This window comes from Balaenoptera musculus, chromosome 18, assembly GCF_009873245.2.
Source record: "Balaenoptera musculus isolate JJ_BM4_2016_0621 chromosome 18, mBalMus1.pri.v3, whole genome shotgun sequence".
Taxonomy (NCBI): Eukaryota; Metazoa; Chordata; class Mammalia; order Artiodactyla; family Balaenopteridae; genus Balaenoptera; species Balaenoptera musculus.
In genome coordinates, this window is record NC_045802.1 from 18,809,322 (window position 1) to 18,828,133 (window position 18,812).

General features: G+C 37.9%; 1 protein-coding gene across 5 annotated transcripts in view; it reads right to left on the reverse strand.

Moving 5' to 3' along the window:
- Positions 1-18,812, reverse strand: part of FNDC3A (fibronectin type III domain containing 3A) — a 189,972-nt gene that overhangs the window by 92,670 nt on the left and 78,490 nt on the right. For all 5 annotated transcript variants that reach the window (XR_005017181.1, XM_036831425.1, XM_036831424.1 and 2 more), the window contains one exon: positions 18,656-18,731. Coding sequence is in view for 3 of the 5 variants with exons in the window: in XM_036831425.1 (XP_036687320.1) it covers positions 18,656-18,731 (76 nt within the window). In the remaining 2 variants the exon portion in view is untranslated. The remainder of the gene's footprint in view (positions 1-18,655; positions 18,732-18,812) is intronic.

The window sequence follows — 18,812 nt, forward strand, 5'->3', positions numbered from 1 at the left end:
GCCCCCACTTGCCACAACTAGAGAAAGCCCTCGCACAGAAACGAGGACCCAACACAGCAATAAATAAATAAATAAATAAATAAATAAATAAATAATAATAATAAAAAATCTCAAGAGGGACAAAGAGGAAGAATGGAGAAGTACTAATCCCAAAGGAACAGGTGAATGTGTCTGAGGGAAGGCAGACAAGTATCTTTTGGGTAAAAAGAAAGGGGGGAGGTGGAAGTTTCTTATATACAGCCCTTATTTTATTTATTTAAAATGGTTTTTTTTTTGACTGCACAGCGTGGCTTGTGGGATCTTAGTTCCCCGACCAGGGTTCAAACCTGTGCTCCCTGCAGTGGAGCACGGAGTCCTAACCACTGGACCAGCAGGGAATTCCCTAAAACGTTATTTTTAATAGGAAATACATTTACAAGATTGAAAAATGAAAAAAATATAAAAAGGTAGAGAGGAAAAACTTTCACTCCATCCCTGTTCCCCATGTGATGCACCACCACCCCATAAGTAAACACTATAATTACTTTTGGAGGGTCTTTCAAGATTTTCAATTATTATTATTGTTTTTAAAAATAGTCTGTGGCATCTATTAGTTAGCTTCTAGTATTTGTTCTTGCCTTTTTCCACAGTAATAATCCCCTGAATGTTAGCTGGAATCCATGGTCAGCCCAACCAAAGGCAATTTTTTTTTTTTTTTTTTTTTTTTAAATAATTTCCTCCTCCTTTTAGCTACTTTTTTATTTATTTATTTATTTATTTATTTATTTATTTATTTATGGCTGTGCTGGGTCTTCGGTTCGTGCGAGGGCTTTCTCTAGTTGCGGCAAGTGGGGGCCACTCTTCATCGCGGTGCGGGGACCGCTCTTCATCGCGGTGCGCGGGCCTTTCACTATCGCGGCCCCTCCCGTTGCGGGGCACAGGCTCCAGATGCGCAGGCTCAGTAGTTGTGGCTCACGGGCCCAGCCGCTCCGTGGCATGTGGGATCTTCCCAGACCAGGGCTCGAACCCGTGTCCCCTGCATTAGCAGGCAGATTCTCAACCACTGCGCCACCAGGGAAGCCCCCAAAGGCAATTTTTAGCTCTCTTATCTAGCTAGAAGTGGTCAACTAAGCTATGGTCAATGAGAATGTGAGGAGAAGTGATCTTTACAATCTCCAGAGTGTGTCCTTAAAGAAACAAGGCATGTCTTATATCTCTTCATCTCTTCCTCTTTTCCATTCTGTCTGGGACACGGACATGGTGGTGAGCCATCTTGGATCATGCACATGAGTATGATGTGCAGATCCTAGGGATGGCAGATCAAGACAGAAGTAACCTGGGTCCCTTTACTGCTTATGGGGCAAAGAACTCCATACAAGTACTAACTGACCTTTGAACATAATGCATGAGAGAAAAAAAGTTCATATTATAATTGTCTTAGTTTTCTATTGCTGTGTAACATTAGCACAAACTTAGTGGTTTTAAAAAAACACCCATTTATTAGCTCACAGTTCTGTAGTTCATAAGTCCAGTCATGGTATGGACTGCGTTCTCTACTCAGTCTCACAAAGTGAAAATCAAAGTGTTGGCTAGGATGTGTTCTCATTTGGAGGCTGGAGTCCTCTTCCATCCAACTTCATGCGGTTTTGGCGGAATCAGCTTCTTGTGGCTGTAGGACTAAGATCCTCATTTCCTTGCTGGCTATTTTACACAATTATATTTCTGGGTCTCACTTCCCTTTTGCCATCACCACTCACTAAAATTTTTTTAAATTGAGATTTTTATCACTTATTTTAACAGAACTCACTAAACTGGTTTAGATTTCCTATTTCCAAGAGAACTTTAACAGTGATATTTTATTCATTAGGAACATAAAGAATTGAAGATAACTTAATTTGCCTATATTTTCCTTTTTAGCATAAACGTTGCAATTTTCTCTTAACTAAGTCATATATAAAATAGTTTCTCTTGAAAAGTAACATTTAATAGCATTTAGGGACAACCTGGGACTATTACACAATGTACTCAGGATGAGTCATAGTCATTCACTTAACCTAAAATGGGCTGAATTTATGAATGGATGATCTATTATGGTTCATTTTCACAAACAAGACTCATTAATGTTTCAAAACAAGTATTTTGAGTCTCTCTACTGGAACTGATGTTTTCATTTTAGAAGGAGAAAATGTAAAGGGTAAAGTTTTTAATATAATAATGTGATTTCCACCAGCATGAAAAATGGTTACCTATGCTTTTAGAGCATTTTCGAAGGGTAGTTAAGATTTTCTAAGTAATGTATAAAGGATATAACTTCTCCATGGTTTAGTTTGTTAAATTATGAAAAAAGTAAATAATGGCTAATCATATGGGAATGAGAATCTACTACATATGATTTGGACTTGAGTTACTTATAATTTCCGTAGACCATAAAGAACTTCATTAAGTTCAGTCAGGTCTGTAGTAAAGAAAAGTCATTAGTCCAAAGATAATCAGTGGTCTTATAAAAAATTCTTGGAATACTGATATACTTATTATTAAAATAAATTTAAGATATGGCATAAGATATTAGCATAGTTATGAATACCTAAAAACTTGAGAGCTGGTAGAAAATTGTTGAATCCAATTCACACTAGCCCATCCTCATTTATGTGCAAAATAATGGCCAGAATTTAAGTAATATACCCAAGGATACAGAATCATAACATTTTAGACTTGTGAGGAACCTTATTAAAAGGCATCAACTCCAACCATCCATGATCTATTTTGAAATTAAACCTCCTAATGGCACCATCAAGTGAAGAGTCAGTATACGCACTACCACCTACAAAGGTGGATGGGAAACTGATTGCTCCTGAGTCTCTTTGACAGCTCTGTTTATTACAAAGTTGTTCCTCATACTGAGCTAAATCTGTTTTCCTTTAACTCCCACCCACTGATCCTAAAACCCAGGCTGACCTACTCCCAGACTTGTACCTTTAAAAATGCACCATTAATTAATTCACATATTTTGTTATTTCTTTAAAGTTTTATTGTTGTGAATTTAGGAAGAAAAGTTATATTTCATACTGCTAGTTATAGTAACTATAGCAAAAAGTGTAGTGACCATAATATATAAAACAATAGACATTTAACCTCTAATAAATTTCAGAGGTATTTTTAATATCAAAGGTCTGACATATCTAACAAGATTCATGGGGCCTGAGGCATAGTTTGTATACATGTCTCAGGTATTCCAGGGTATCAGAGAAGGTCACTAGGAGTCCTACTTGCATGAAAACTCCATCTTCCTTTCCCATCCCCAACAAAGACAACCTGGGAGAAAAGGGCTTTTTTATTTTTTTACACAAACATTTGCAACCATTTTATTTATGTTAACCAAAATCTGGAAACAACTCAAATGCCCCTCAACAAGTGAGTAAATAAACAAGATAGGGGTATCCATGCAATGTAATACAACTCAGCAATAAAAATGAGCAAACTATTGATACGTGCACAACATGGACAGATCTCAAACTTGTTGCACTAAGTGAAAGAAGCCAGAAATAAAATTCTACATGTTGTATGATTTCATTTATGAGATATTACTAGCAAAGGTAAAACCATAAAGACAAAAGGGATTTGATTATATCTGATGAGCATAAGGATTCAGACTAGAACACAGAGAAGGGCAAGGCCAGGAGCTCCAACTTTTGGAGCGCAAAGAATTCACTCTGAGGTAACAGAGTTGGGATAAATGGGATACAGAGCTTGTAAGTATTTAACAAAATATTGTTTTATTAAGGACCTCAAAGGTCATCTGGCTCAGTTTAGAAGGAGACTTGCTAATAAAATGCTCTGCAAAGGAGATGGCAAATATGAAAGAGCAGACCAATTGCGGGAGGGAGGCTAGACACGTGTGTTTATACTCACCATGATCCCAAAACACACAGAGAAGGACAGAGTGGTACTTACTAGTGGGGACAAACCTCCCCTTAACTTCAAAAACCCCTACAATGGCACGAAGAGTCTGGATCAGGTGTATGAGGAGATAAGGTGAGAGCGGAAAAGCAGTAATAAAGAGCAGCAGCAGTAAAGAGAAGAAAAACAGGAGCAGAGGTGCTGACGATAACTGCCCCAGGAGCAACAGTGCTGGCCACTCTTTGAATGAGGTGACAGTAGAAGCAACAAGGGCCCAATAACCTCCCACTGGCAGACTGGAAAGTGACACCAACAGTAACAGTGGTGAAATAAACATGAGTAACTACTCAGAAGCTGGTCAGAGCCATCTGGAAGCAAAAAGGAAAGCAGGAAGATTTAGAGGTAGTATTGATGGCATACTAACTCTAGTGGGTGAAGGGGCTCAGAATCAACACACTCCGGAATTGTCAGTTAGGTTCCTGACTTCCCTAAGTAAGGTGAGCTATGAGAAAACAAAGGTTAATAGCTTTCAACAAACCTGAATTCACTTTGACAATTTTTCTACATATGAGAGTCAAATCATAAGAAAATAGGCAGAAATCCAGGATTTGGCTAAATGATTAATATCTGGGCATTATCTATGGCTCACTACATTTATATTTTTACATTTTTAAATTAATATTTCCATATTACCCTACAATTTTAATTGGTGCTCATATTGAAGACTCTAAGGCACTAAAATACCCCTAAGTATAAAAGTATATTTTCAGTATATAGTAGTTACCAAGGCGAACAAGTATACCAATATATTTAAAGATATTTTAGCAGTTAATTTTAATAAATATCGACAGCATGCCTACTAAGCAAAAGGCATTATTTTCACACAAAGAATCAAAGAAAAAAAAAAAGGGCAATTTTTGTTGTTAAGGAAACAAAATAGAAGGAAGCTAATATTCCTTGACCATTTTCATCAAGTAAGGTTTTATGTACCAAGCTAAAGACAGCATCACTGTTTCTGTCCCTATAAGATTTGAAGTTTAGTGGAAGCTTCTCTCACAAGTGTTTATTTCATTAGGAATTTGGACTAGTAAATTAGCTAGTTGGCATGCTATTTATAGGTCTATTAGGAGCAATAACTATTCACTAGCTCGATTACTCTATGAAGTGTGCCAGTGCACAGATATACTTGCTAAATTTAAGACTCTCATTCAGAGTACTCACTTCCAAAAATAAGGAGATCTCAGTTTAATTAAAAGATTATTTTGGAATCAAAGAATCTTTAGATAGAATGAATGCTGGAACTTGCACAACCAAAATTCTTTCACTATGCAAGAATTACTTTTTATAATATCATCTAACCAGTACATAAGCATACATAATGATGAGAGTCTGGTATAATCAAGCAATGACTCCATTTTTATACAGCCATAATTGTTGGACAGTTTTTCCCTGTGAGTCAAAATTTGTTTCCCTGTAACTCTCCCTCACCTGTTTCAAACATGTTAAAAGGATACCATCTAACCACAGTACTACACCATCTGTTTTGAACATACATTTCTATTTTTGCAGTTCAAGATTTTGTTTGTTTTTACTTTTGTAAGTGAGATTCAATAAGTGACTCACACTTAGCTCTAGTTCTACTAAAATAAGCAAGTTCTAGTCATAAAGTTAAGTCCTCCTCTCCTGCACTATAGTGGACACTGTCATTTGTTTTGATGCATACGATCTAAAGTCCTTTTGTGTGTTGGAGGAGTCACCTTGGTGTGAGGTGAAGAACATTTCTCCTATAGGTGCTGATAACGTAGGAGGCAGTGGTGGGTGCTACAAGATTCCTGTTCCAGAAGTGGTATCTGTGCTGGAAGCAAGTGACCTTGAATTCTTAGTGGAGAAAGGGCATGGGTACAATCATGGCATTCATGATGATTTCCTAATCAAACTAGTACTGTAGCATGGTTTTGGGGCATTGTTCCTTAAGCTTAGCCTTGAGTACGGTTCTCTAATACTCCCAAAGATTCTATAAGATATCCAATACCATTTTCTTAAAGTAATATTTTTAAAAAAATTCGAAATAATCACAAATTTACAAAAAAAGCTGCATGTCCAGCTGGCACCAAGAATTTTCTTCCCTAAACCATTTGAAAGTAAGAGGCTGACATGATGACTCATCACCCATGGAATACTTTAGTGTGCATTTAGTACGTATTCTCCGATATAACCACACAACCATCAAAACCAGGAAATTGACATTGATACCTTGTTACTACCTGTTATGGGTACAATTGTGTCCCCCACACCAAAAGATATGTTTAAGTACCAGTACTTCAGAGTGTGACTTTATTTGGGAATAGGGTCACTGCAGATATAATTAGTTAAGATGAGGTCATGCTGGAGTAGAGTGTGGTACTAATCCAATATGGAATCCTTTTAAGAAGAGAGCCATGTGAAGACACAGAGACACAGGGAGAATACCATGTGAAGATGGAGGCAGAGACTGGAGTGATGCATCTACAAACCAAGAAACCCCAAGTATTGCTGGCCATCACTAACAGCTAGGAAAAAGACCAAAGTCTCCCTCAGAAAGAACCAATCCTACTGACATGCTGATCTTGGACTTCCAGCCTCCAGAACTGTGAGATATTAAATTTCTGTTGTTTTAAGCCACCCAGTTTGTGGTGCTTTGTTATGGAAGCCCTAAGAAACTAATAAATCACCTAATTTCAAACCCCACACAAGATTCACCAATTGTCCTAATAATGTGCTTTCCAGACAAAGGGTCTAGTTCAGAATCACATATTGCAACTAGTTAGGATGTCTCTTTAGTCTGTCATTCTGAACAGTTCCTCAGTCTTTCCTTGACTTTCATGATCTTGACCTTTGAAGATGAAAGGCTAGTTATGTTGTAGAATGTCTCTAGATTTGAGTTTGTCTACTATTTCCTTGAGTTTAGATTCAGATCATGCATTTTTGGCAGAAATATCACAGAAGTGACACCATGTTCCTCTTAACGCATCATATCAAGTAGCACACAGTTTTGATTTCTGACATTACTGATGACATACAATTTGATCACCTGATTAAGACGGTGTCCGTAACTGTAAAGTTACTTTTTTTTTTTGCCTTTAATCAATAAGTATTTTGTGGGGACGTAGTCTGAAACTATGTAAACAGTCCATTTTTCATCAGACTTGCAATTTATTCATTTATTTATTTATATTTGTGTGAACTCATTGTTTCCTATTTTATTCAGTGGACTTTAATCCATATCTATCATTATTTTGATGCTCAAATTGTGCCTGATTTTGCTAATGGAAGTTCCTTCAAGCTGGCTACTACATCCTTTTGACATGTCTCCATCCGTTTTTCAGCACTTCCTTCTTTCTGGGATAAGACTTATACAGCAGAAAAGGAGTTACAGATGTGGAAAGGGAGGAAACTAGAATGAATCCTGGGGCAACTGAGTCAGAAAAACCATACATTTCTGATTCTAGGTCTGGGGCAAGGGAAGTTCAAGATGTTATCCCAGAAAGAAGGGATATTCAATATTGTCATCCCAGAAAGTCACTCAGGCTCTGACTTCCCATGTTGAGTCTCCTGCCCCTAACCCCCACTCCCACGTGAATGTTCTTTCCTTGGCTCCGTGTGGTCACACACAAGCTCTAATGCCCTGTGCTAGGCTACCCACTCCAGTTTTGTGTATATTCTCTTCTCACCACATCTGGGCTCTGACTTCCCACACCAGGCCATTCCACCCCTCACCCCACCATGTGGACTACCTCCTTACTCTGCTTGGGCTCCGATCCATACCAGGCCACCCCTTCTTGAGGACACCCGTCTCAGCCTGTTTAGGCTCTGAGTCCATACAGCAGGCCACCTTGCTGTGTGAATTTCCTCCTTACTCTGTTTGGGCTCTGACTCTCTACACTAGGCTGTTGCCCTATGTGATGAGCTCCTCCCGCTCTGACATCCTACTCTGGGGCACTGCAGCTCACCTCCCCAACTCCCCAACAGTGCAGTGCTGCCATAGAATGAACGTCTGTGTCCCCCCCCCCCATATTCCTTTATTGAAACCCTAACCCCAATGTGATGGTATTAAGAGATGGGATTTTTGGGAGGTGATGAGGACATGAGAGTGGAGCCCTCATGAATGGGACTAATGCTCTTATAAAAGAGAACCCGGAGAGCTCCTTTGTCCCTTCCACCATGTAAGATTACAGTGAGAGTCAGCAGTCTGTAAACGGGAAAAGGGCTCTCACCAGAACCTGACCATGCTGGCACCCTGATCTTGGACTGCCAGCCTCCAGAACTGTGAGAAATGTATTTCTGTTGTTTATAAGCCACCCAGTCTATGGCATTTCTGTTATGGCAGCCCTAATGGACTAAGACAAGTGTCTACATAGTTCTGCCCCATCTAATGACTTTAGGACTTAAGTGCTAGGAAGGAAAGGGAAGAAGGGAGAGGATCTCAGTATCACAGTAATAAACTCCTTTTGTGCTTAATTGACAAGAGTCAGTTTCAAAATGGAACTCTGATACACATCATCTATATGGTACCAGTGCAATTAATTTTTTAAATCAAAATGTATAACTTTGTATTATTCCTGTTAAATTTTATCCTATTGGTTTTGACCTATCATTTCAATATATTATGATCTTCTAGAGCTTGGCATTTACTTAATGTTATTAGCTGTCCTTGGTAACTGTCTGATACCTGGTAATTTTATAAATGTGTCACTTATTTTTGCCAAAGCTATTGATTAAAGGTACACAGAAAGAGAGCCCTAAAGAACAAAGTCCTCTTTCTGACTTACTTCACTGTGTATGACAGACTCTAGGTCCATTCACCTCATTACAAATAACTCAATTTCATTTCTTTTTATGGCTGAGTAATATTCCATTGTATGTATGTGTCACATCTTCTTTATCCATTCATCTGTTGATGGACATTTAGGTTGGTTCCATGTCCTGGCTATTGTAAATAGTGCTGCAATGAACATTGTGGTACATGACTCCTTTTGAATTATGGTTTTCTCAGGGTATATGCCCAGTAGTGGGATTGCTGGGTCGTATGGTAGTTCTATTTTTAGTTTTTTAAGGAACCTCCATACTGTTTTCCATAGTGGCTGTATCAATTTACATTCCCACCAACAGTGCAGGAGGGTTCCCTTTTCACCACACCCTTTCCAGCATTTATTGTTTCTAGATTTTTTGATAATGTCCATTCTGACAGGTGTGAGGTAATACCTCATTGTACTTTTGATTTGCATTTCTCTAATGATTAGTGACATGGAATCTAAAAAAAAAAAAAAAATGGTACTGATGAACCTAGTTACAGGTCAGGAATAAAGATGTAGACACAGAGAATGGACTTGAGGACACGGGGAGGGGGAAGGGTCAGCTGGGGTGAAGTAAGAGAGTGGCATGGACATATATACACTACCAAATGTAAAACAGATAGCTAGTGGGACGCAGCCGCACGGCACAGGGAGATCAGCTCAGTGCTTTGCAATGACCTAGAGTGGTGGGATAGGGAGGATGGGAGGGGAGGGGATATGGGGACATATGTACGCATATGGCTGATTCACTTTAGTGTACAACAGAAACTAACATAGTATTGTGAAGCAATTATACTCCAATAAAGATCTATTAAAAAAAAAAAAGAACAAAGTCCTGGATAATATAAGACAAAGCTTTAGACTGGCAGTGGGCCAGGGATGAAATTTTATTTTATCCTCCCATAAAGATATATGAGAAAATCTGTCAAATAACCTTGAGGAAGTAAAGAGTGCTTGCTTATTCAACTTTTGTCTCTTACTGAATACTGAATGAATGAAGAATATGAGGTCCTCATTCGTGCTGAAATGCAATTGTGGAAGCAACATTGCAAAACAAATCATCAAAATGTAGATCTGGTTAATCCATGATCAACATAATTAGGGTGTATATATCTGATGTAGCTTTTTGGGTTTCATGATTCCACAGATATAAACAATATGTCAAAAAGGTATGGTGTAATAATAATCTCTATGACTAATTATATTCCAAATCCTCTGTGATGGATAGACTCTTTCACACACACACTCTCTCTCTCTTTACACAAACAAGTATAAGACAGGATGTAAAAATAATCACTAAATTGCTTAATGTAATCTGACTGATGTAATAGTAAGCAGCAGAGCTGAAACTCAACCCAGGTAGCATTTGCTTAACTGCTGCCTTATTAGGTTAACAAAATTGAACATTCATCAATATCTTTCTCTCCTAAAGTATATCATTCGAAGGGGTCAGGGCATATAAAAACTATTCAAGCATAGCTGGTTTATATATTCATTTTTTTTTTTTAAAGATAACTTTGTATCTTGCACGGACAGCATGGAATCATACCACAGCAGAAGTCCCATAACAATGCAAAACCACTAGATATTTAATTAATAAATTCATATTATTTAGTCCTATTTATTCATTTTGAGATGCCATGGAAGAAAAGAAGGGGAAAAAAAAGAAAGCCATACCTGCCTCTCAATAAGGAGGGTTTTTAGATAAAACTGTTTGTCTATATAGACTCCATTTGTTTGGCACATGGAAATGCTCAAGAAAGGTTAGCTTTTTCTCTTTCTCATTCAACTTAATTAAACATTTACTGAGCATTCTGTATGTGCTGGGCACTATGCAAGACAGGAGGTTTACAAAAATGTCAAACAATTTCTGCCCTCAATGATTTCTGTATGTGTATCCAGGGGTAGAAGAGGAGAGAAACTGAAGAAAGATCTTGTCTGCAAACACTTCACAGAACAGATAATGTCTGAAGGATGGGTACCAATTTATTGCCAGGAAAGCCAGCTCTACAACAGGGATCTTAAGAGTTCACCACATACGCTCTTCAAAATGTGCTTCTAGGACATCACCAGTAAGCCAAATTCAGAAACTTCGGTTAATTCTCTATTCTGTGTACCTCCCCACAAAACAAAACTAAGTAGGGCAGTCTTTAGCACTTGTTACAAAGATCTATTAATACTAAACCTTAAGATTTATTCACATAATAAATTTTTACATTCCTATGCACAATTACCAAGCAAAAATGAATTTCCATAATATCATTATACAAAAAACAATTTGTTGACATGCTATCAATGCAATCACTAAAAAACCCCAAAAAACATCAAGTTGTTAGATGTTTCAAAGTAACTTTTAATAGAAAAAAAAAACCAGATTCAAGATAGTACTTCAGTTTCAAAAGTAATGAGGTATTTGTGCTAAAACCCATTAACAGTGACTTAAGATGGCAAAAATGAGGTATAGGTTAGAATCAGGAAGTATAAATAAACCTAACCAATGAGCAGAATGGCAAACTGAAAGGTGGTAGGGGCTTCCCTGGTGGCGCAGTGGTTGAGAATCTGCCTGCCAATGCAGGGCACACGGGTTCGAGCCCTGGTCTGGGAAGATCCCACATGCCGCGGAGCAACTGGGCCCGTGAGCCACAATTACTGAGCCTGTGCGTCTGGAGCCTGTGCTCCGCAACAAGAGAGCCCGCGATAGTGAGAGGCCCGCGCACCGCAATGAAGAGTGGCCCCCGCTTGCCGCAACTGGAGAAAGCCCTCGCACAGAAACGAAGACCCAACACAGCCAAAAATTAAAAAAATAAAAAAAACAATTGAAAAAAAAAAGAGAGATTTGTGCATTTCCAGATTAAGATGAGGTTATTTAAAAAAAAAAAAAATTAAAAAAAATTTTTTAAATAATTTTTTTCTAAATTTTTATTTTAAAAAATTAAAAATTTTTATTTCTTAATAAACTTATTTCTTAATAATTTTTTTCTTATTTTTTATTATAATAGCTTTATTTTATTTTATTTTTTTAAAATTTTATCCTCTCTCTTTCTCTCCTTCTATTTTTTCTCCCTTTTATTATGAGTCATGTGGATGAAAGGCTCTTGGTGCTCCAGCCAGGCATCAGGGCTGTGCCTCTGAGGTGGGAGAGCCAACTTCAGGACACTGGTCCACAAGAGACCTCCCAGCTCCACGTAATACCAAACGGCGAAAATCTCTCAGAGATCTCCATCTCAACATCAAGACCCAGCTTCACTCAACGACCAGCAAGCTACAGTGCTGGACACCCTATGCCAAACAACTAGCAAGACAGGAACACAGCCCCATCCATTAGCAGAGAGGCTGCCTAAAATCATAATAAGGCCACAGACACCCCAAAACACAACACCAGATGTGAACATGCCCAGCAGAAAGACAAGGTTCAGCCTCATCCACCAGAACACAGGCACTAGTCCCCTCCACCAGGAAACCTACACAACCCACTGAACCAACCTTAGCCACTGGGGACAGATACCAAAAACAACGGGAACTACGAACCTGCAGCCTGTGAAAAGGAGACCCCAAACACAGTAAGATAAGCAAAATGAGAAGACAGAAAAACACACAGCAGATGAAGGAGCAGGGTGAAAACACACCAGACCTAACAAATGAAGAGGAAACAGGCAGTCTACCTGAAAAAGAATTCAGAATAATGATAGTAAAGATGATCCAAAATCTTGGAAATAGAATAGACAAAATGCAAGAAACATTTAACAAGGACGTAGAAGAACTAAAGAGAAACCAAGCAATGATGAAAAACACAATAAATGAAATTAAAAATACTCTAGAAGGGATCAATAGCAGAATAACTGAGGCAGAAGAACGGATAAGTCGCCTGGAAGATAAAATAGTGGAAATAACTACTGCAGAGCAGAATAAAGAAAAAAGAATGAAAAGAACTGAGGACAGTCTCAGAGACCTCTGGGACAACATTAAAGGCACCAACATTCGAATTATAGGGGTCCCAGAAGAAGAAGAGAAAAAGAAAGGGACTGAGAAAATATTTGAAGAGATTATAGTTGAAAAGTTCCCTAATATGGGAAAGGAAATAGTGAATCAAGTCCTGGAAGCACAGAGAGTCCCATACAGGATTAATCCAAGGAGAAACATGCCAAGACACATATTAATCAAACTACCAAAAATTAAACATAAAGGAAACATATTAAAAGCAGCAAGGGAAAAACAACAAATAACACACAAGGGAATTCCCCATAAGGTTAACAGCTGATCTTTCAGCAGAAACTCTGCAAGCCAGAAGGGAGTGGCAGGATATACTTAAAGTGATGAAGGAGAAAAACCTACAACCAAGATTACTCTACCCAGCAAGGATCTCATTCAGATTTGATGGAGAAATTGAAACCTTTACAGACAAGCAAAAGCTGAGAGAGTTCAGCACCACCAAACCAGCTTTACAACAAATGCTAAAGGAACTTCTCTAGGCAAGAAACACAAGAGAAGGAAAACACCTACAATAACAAACCCAAAACATTTAAGAAAATGGGAATAGGAACATACACATCAATAATTACCTTGAATGTAAATGGATTAAATGCTCCCACCAAAAGACACAGACTGGCTGAATGGATACAAAAACAAGACCCGTATATATGCTGTCTACAAGAGACCCACTTCAGACGTAGGGACACATACAGACTGAAAGTGAGGGGATGGAAAAAGATATGCCATGCAAATGGAAATCAAAAGAAAGCTGGAGTAGCAATTCTCATATCAGACAAAATTGACTTTAAAATAAAGACTATTATAAGAGACAAAGAAGGACACTATATAATGATCAAGGGATCGATCCAAGAGGAAGGTATAACAATTGTAAATATTTATGCACCCAACATCGGAGCACCTCAATATATAAGGCAAATACTAACAGCCATAAAAGGGGAAATCGACAGTAACACAATCATAGCAGGGGACTTTAACACCCCACTTTCACCAATGGACAGATCATCCAAAATGAAAATAAATACGGAAACACAAGCTTTAAATGATAGATTAAACAAGATGGACTTAATTGATATTTATAGGACATTCAACCCCAAAACAACAGAATACACATTTTTCTCAAGTGCTCATGGAACATTCTCCCGGATAGATCATATCTTGGGTCACAAATCAAGCCTTGGTAAATTTAAGAAAATTGAAATTGTATCACGTATCTTTTCCGACCACAACGCTATGAGACTAGATATCAATTACAGGAAAAGATCTGTAAAAAATACAAACACATGGAGGCTACACAATACACTACTTAATAACTAAGTGATCACTGAAGAAATCAAAGGGGAAATCAAAAAATACCTAGAAACAAATGACAATGGAGACATGACGACCCAAAACCTATGGGAGGCAGCAAAAGCAGTTCTAAGAGGGAAGTTTATAGCAATACAAGCCTACCTCAAGAAACAAGAAACATCTCGAATAAACAACCTAACCTTGCACCTAAAGCAATTAGAGAAAGAAGAACAAAAAAACCCCAAAGCTAGCAGAAGGAAAGAAATCATAAAGATCAGATCAGAAATAAATGAAAAAGAAATGAAGGAAACAACAGCAAAGATCAACAAGACTAAAAGCTGGTTCTTTGAGAAGATAAACAAAATTGATAAACCATTAGCCAAACTCATCAAGAAAAAAAGGGAGAAGACTCAAATCAATAGAATTAGAAATGAAAAAGGAGAAGTAACAACTGACACTGCAGAAATACAAAGGATCATGAGAGATTACTACAAGCAACTCTATGCCAATAAAATGGACAACCTGGAAGAAATGGACAAATTCTTAGAAATGCACAACCTGCCGAGACTGAACCAGGAAGAAATAGAAAATATGAACAGACCAATCACAAGCACTGAAATTGAAACTGTGATTAAAAATCTTCCAACAAACAAAAGCCCAGGACCAGATGGCTTCACAGGCGAATTCTATCAAACATTTAGAGAAGAGCTAACACCTATCCTTCTCAAACCCTTCCAATATATTGCAGAGGGAGGAACACTCCCCAACTCATTCTACGAGGCCACCATCACCCTGATAGCAAAACCAGACAAAGATGTCACAAAGAAAGAAAACTATAGGCCAATATCACTGATGAACATAGATGCAAAAATCCTCAACAAAATACTAGCAAACAGAATCCAACAGCACATTAAAAGGATCATACACCATGATCAAGTGGCGTTTATTCCAGGAATGCAAGGATTCTTCAATTTACGCAAATCAATCAACATGATACATCATATTAACAAATTGAAGGAGAAAAACCATATGATCATCTCAATAGATGCAGAGAAAGCTTTCGACAAAATTCAACACCCATTTATGATAAAAGCCCTGCAGCAAGTAGGCATAGAGGGAACTTTCCTCAACATAATAAAGGCCATATATGACAAACCCACAGCCAACATTGTCCTCAATGGTGAAAAACTGAAACCATTTCCACTAAGATCAGGAACAAGACAAGGTTGCCCACTCTCACCACTATTATTCAACATAGTTTTGGAAGTGTTAGCCACAGCAATCAGAGAAGAAAAAGAAATAAAAGGAATCCAAATCGGAAAAGAAGAAGTAAAGCTGTCACTGTTTGCAGATGACATGATACTATACATAGAGAATCCTAAAGATGCTACCAGAAAACTACTAGAACTAATCAATGAATTTGGTAAAGTAGCAGGACACAAAATTAATGCACAGAAATCTCTTGCATTCCTATACACTAATGATGAAAAATCTGATAGTGAATTTAAGAAAACACTCCCGTTTATCATTGTGACAAAAAGAATAAAATATCTAGGAATAAACCTACCTAAGGAGACAAAAGACCTGTATGTAGAAAACTATAAGACACTGATGAAAGAAATTAAAGATGATACAAATAGATGGAGAGATATACCATGTTCTTGCATTGGAAGAATCAATATTGTGAAAATGACTCTACTACCCAAAGCAATCTACAGATTCAATGCAATCCCTATCAAACTACCACTGGCATTTTTCACAGAACTAGAACAAAAAATTTCACAATTTGTATGGAAACACAAAAGACCCCGAATAGCCAAAGCAATCTTGAGAATGAAAAATGGAGCTGGAGGAATCAGGCTCCCTGACTTCAGACTATACTACAAAGCTACAGTAATCAAGAGTTTGGTACTGGCACAAAAACAGAAACATAGATCAATGGAACAGGATAGAAAGCCCAGAGATAAACCCACGCACATATGGTCACCTTATCTTTGATAAAGGAGGCAAGCATATACAGTGGAGAAATGACAGCCTCTTCAGTAAGTGGTGCTGGGAAAACTGGACAGGTACATGTAAAAGTATGAAATTAGAACACTCCCTAACACCATACACAAAAATAAACTCAAAATGGATTAAAGACCTAAATGTAAGGCCAGACACTATCAAACTCTTAGAGGAAAACATAGGCAGAACACTCTATGACATAAATCACAGCAAGATCCTTTTTGACCCAACTCCTAGAGAAATGGAAATAAAAACACAAATAAACAAATGGGACCTAATGAAAGTTAAAAGCTTTTGCACAGCAAAGGAAACCATAAACAAGACCAAAAGACAACCCTCAGAATGGGAGAAAATATTTGCAAATGAAGCAACTGACAAAGGATTAATCTCCAAGATTTACAAGCAGCTCATTCAGCTCAATAACAAAAAAACAAACAACCCAATCCAAAAATGGGCAGAAGACCTAAACAGAAATTTCTCCAAAGAAGATATACAGATTGCCAACAGACACATGAAAGAATGCTCAACATCATTAATCATTAGAGAAATGCAAATCAAAACTACAATGAGATATCATCTCACACCAGTCAGAATGGCCATCATCAAAAAATCTAGAAACAATAAATGCCGGAGAGGGTGTGTAGAAAAGGGAACACTCTTGCACTGTTGGTGGGAATGTAAACTGATACAGCCACTATGGAGAACAGTATGGAGGTTCCTTAAAAAACTAAAAATAGAACTACCATACGACCCAGCAATCCCACTACTGGGCATATACCCTGAGAAGAGCATAATTCAAAAAGAGTCATGTACCAAAATGTTCATAGCAGCTCTATTTACAATAGCCAGGATATGGAAGCAACCTAAGTGCCTGTCATCGGATGAATGGATAAAGAAGATGTGGCACATATATACAATGGAATATTACTCAGCCATAAAAAGAAACGAAATGGAGGTATTTGTAGTGAGGTGGATGGAGTTAGAGTCTGTCATACAGAGTGAAGTAAGTTAGAAAGAGAAAAACAAATACAGTATGCTAACACATATATATGGAATCTAAGGAAAAAAAAAAGTCATGAAGAACCTAGTGGCAAGACGGGAATAAAGACACAGACCTACTAGAGAATGGACTTGAGGATATGGGGAGGGAGAGGGGTAAGATGTGACAGGGTGAGAGAGTGGCATGGACATATATACACTACCAAACGTAAAATAGATAGCTAGTGGGAAGCAGCCTCATAGCACAGGGAGATCAGCTCGGTGCTTTGTGACCACCTAGAGGGGTGGGATAGGGAGGGTGGGAGGGAGGGAGACGCAAGAGGGAAGAGATATGGGGACATATGTATAACTCATTCACTTTGTTATAAAGCAGAAACTAACACACCATTGTAAAGCAATTATACTCCAATAAAGATGTTTAAAAAAAAAGAGTATCCTGGTTTGGATGATAAAGCATACGGTCCCCCCACTTCTAACGTGCTCTTTTCAAATGAAAGTAATAACTATTAGATAGGTACCCAATATGTGGAAGGCCAAGAACTGAAGGGAATACAAAGAAATGTAGGAAATGGTATCTGCCCATAAAGTCCTTATTAAAACTTAGTTGGAGAGACTGAATAAACATTCCAAGTTAAACATACAAAATTTAACTGGCTTTTCAAAATACTAACTGGAAGAACTGTTACAAGAAAGTACATTCTTGCTAAATGAATGGCACAATAATTGGTGTTTTGGGCTTTCACAGGAGATGGGGTCACCTTCTATTAAACACCGCTACAGTACCCACCATCACCATTTACTCAGTGCCTTATGTGTGCCAGGTCTGGTTTAGAGTGCTTTATAAACATATTAGTCAACCCTCACAATTATCCTATGAGGTGTGTTATTATTCACAGGGATAGGAATTTTACTGAGAAACGTACCTGATAGAGGTTAAGTAACATGCAAAAGTTCATACAGCCAGTTAAGTGGCAGAATTGGGGTTTAAAACCAGGTTCTCTAATTCCAAAGCTAATGACCTTTTTATTGCTTTCATCTTCACACAGAGTGGTGGTTCTCAGCTAGGGGTGATTTTGCCTCCCAGGGAACATTTGGTGATATCTGGAGACAGTTTTGTTTGGCACAAACGTGTGTGTGTGTCGGGGGGTGTTGGCTAGTTAAGTTGTGTGGAAGGGATGCTTACTAAAGACTTTATAAAAAACCTTTTAAAGGTAAGATCTGAGCTCAGTCTGGAAGCATTTGGATAGGCTGGGGGTAGTGGTGATATGGGTAAATTATAGATAAGAAGAAGAATACAGTAAGTACAAGAAAGGTTCAGAGACAGTGAATAAACCAACTTAGCAAGATTGAAGGGAAACAGTATTGAAGGGAAAGTGGGAAGCAAGCAAGAAAGAAGAAATGATCTTTCAAAAAGACTAAGGAACCTGAACTGGATTCACTGAAGATTTCTGAGCAGGGGAGTGACATCACAGTAGGATTAATCAAGAAACCAGGGCAAAGAGACTAATTAGGATGCTACTGTAATAGTTAAGCCATAAAGTATTCAGAGTTTGTGCCTTGTTGTGGTGGTAGTGAGAAAGAAAGGAAGAAACTACAAGCATATACACTTTTATGTATCATAAATTTTAGTCTTGTCTCAAATGACAATAAATTACCATTCTTACCTGTAATGCACTGAAACTGTCCATCTTCTCTTCTTATTGTAAATGCTTCCCCTGGGTTAACTTGTACCAGGATAACCTTAAAATGAGGGGAAGAAGTATTAATCAAAAGAGAAACAGAGTAAATCAGTATATCAAGATATTAAATGTTGCTAGTAAG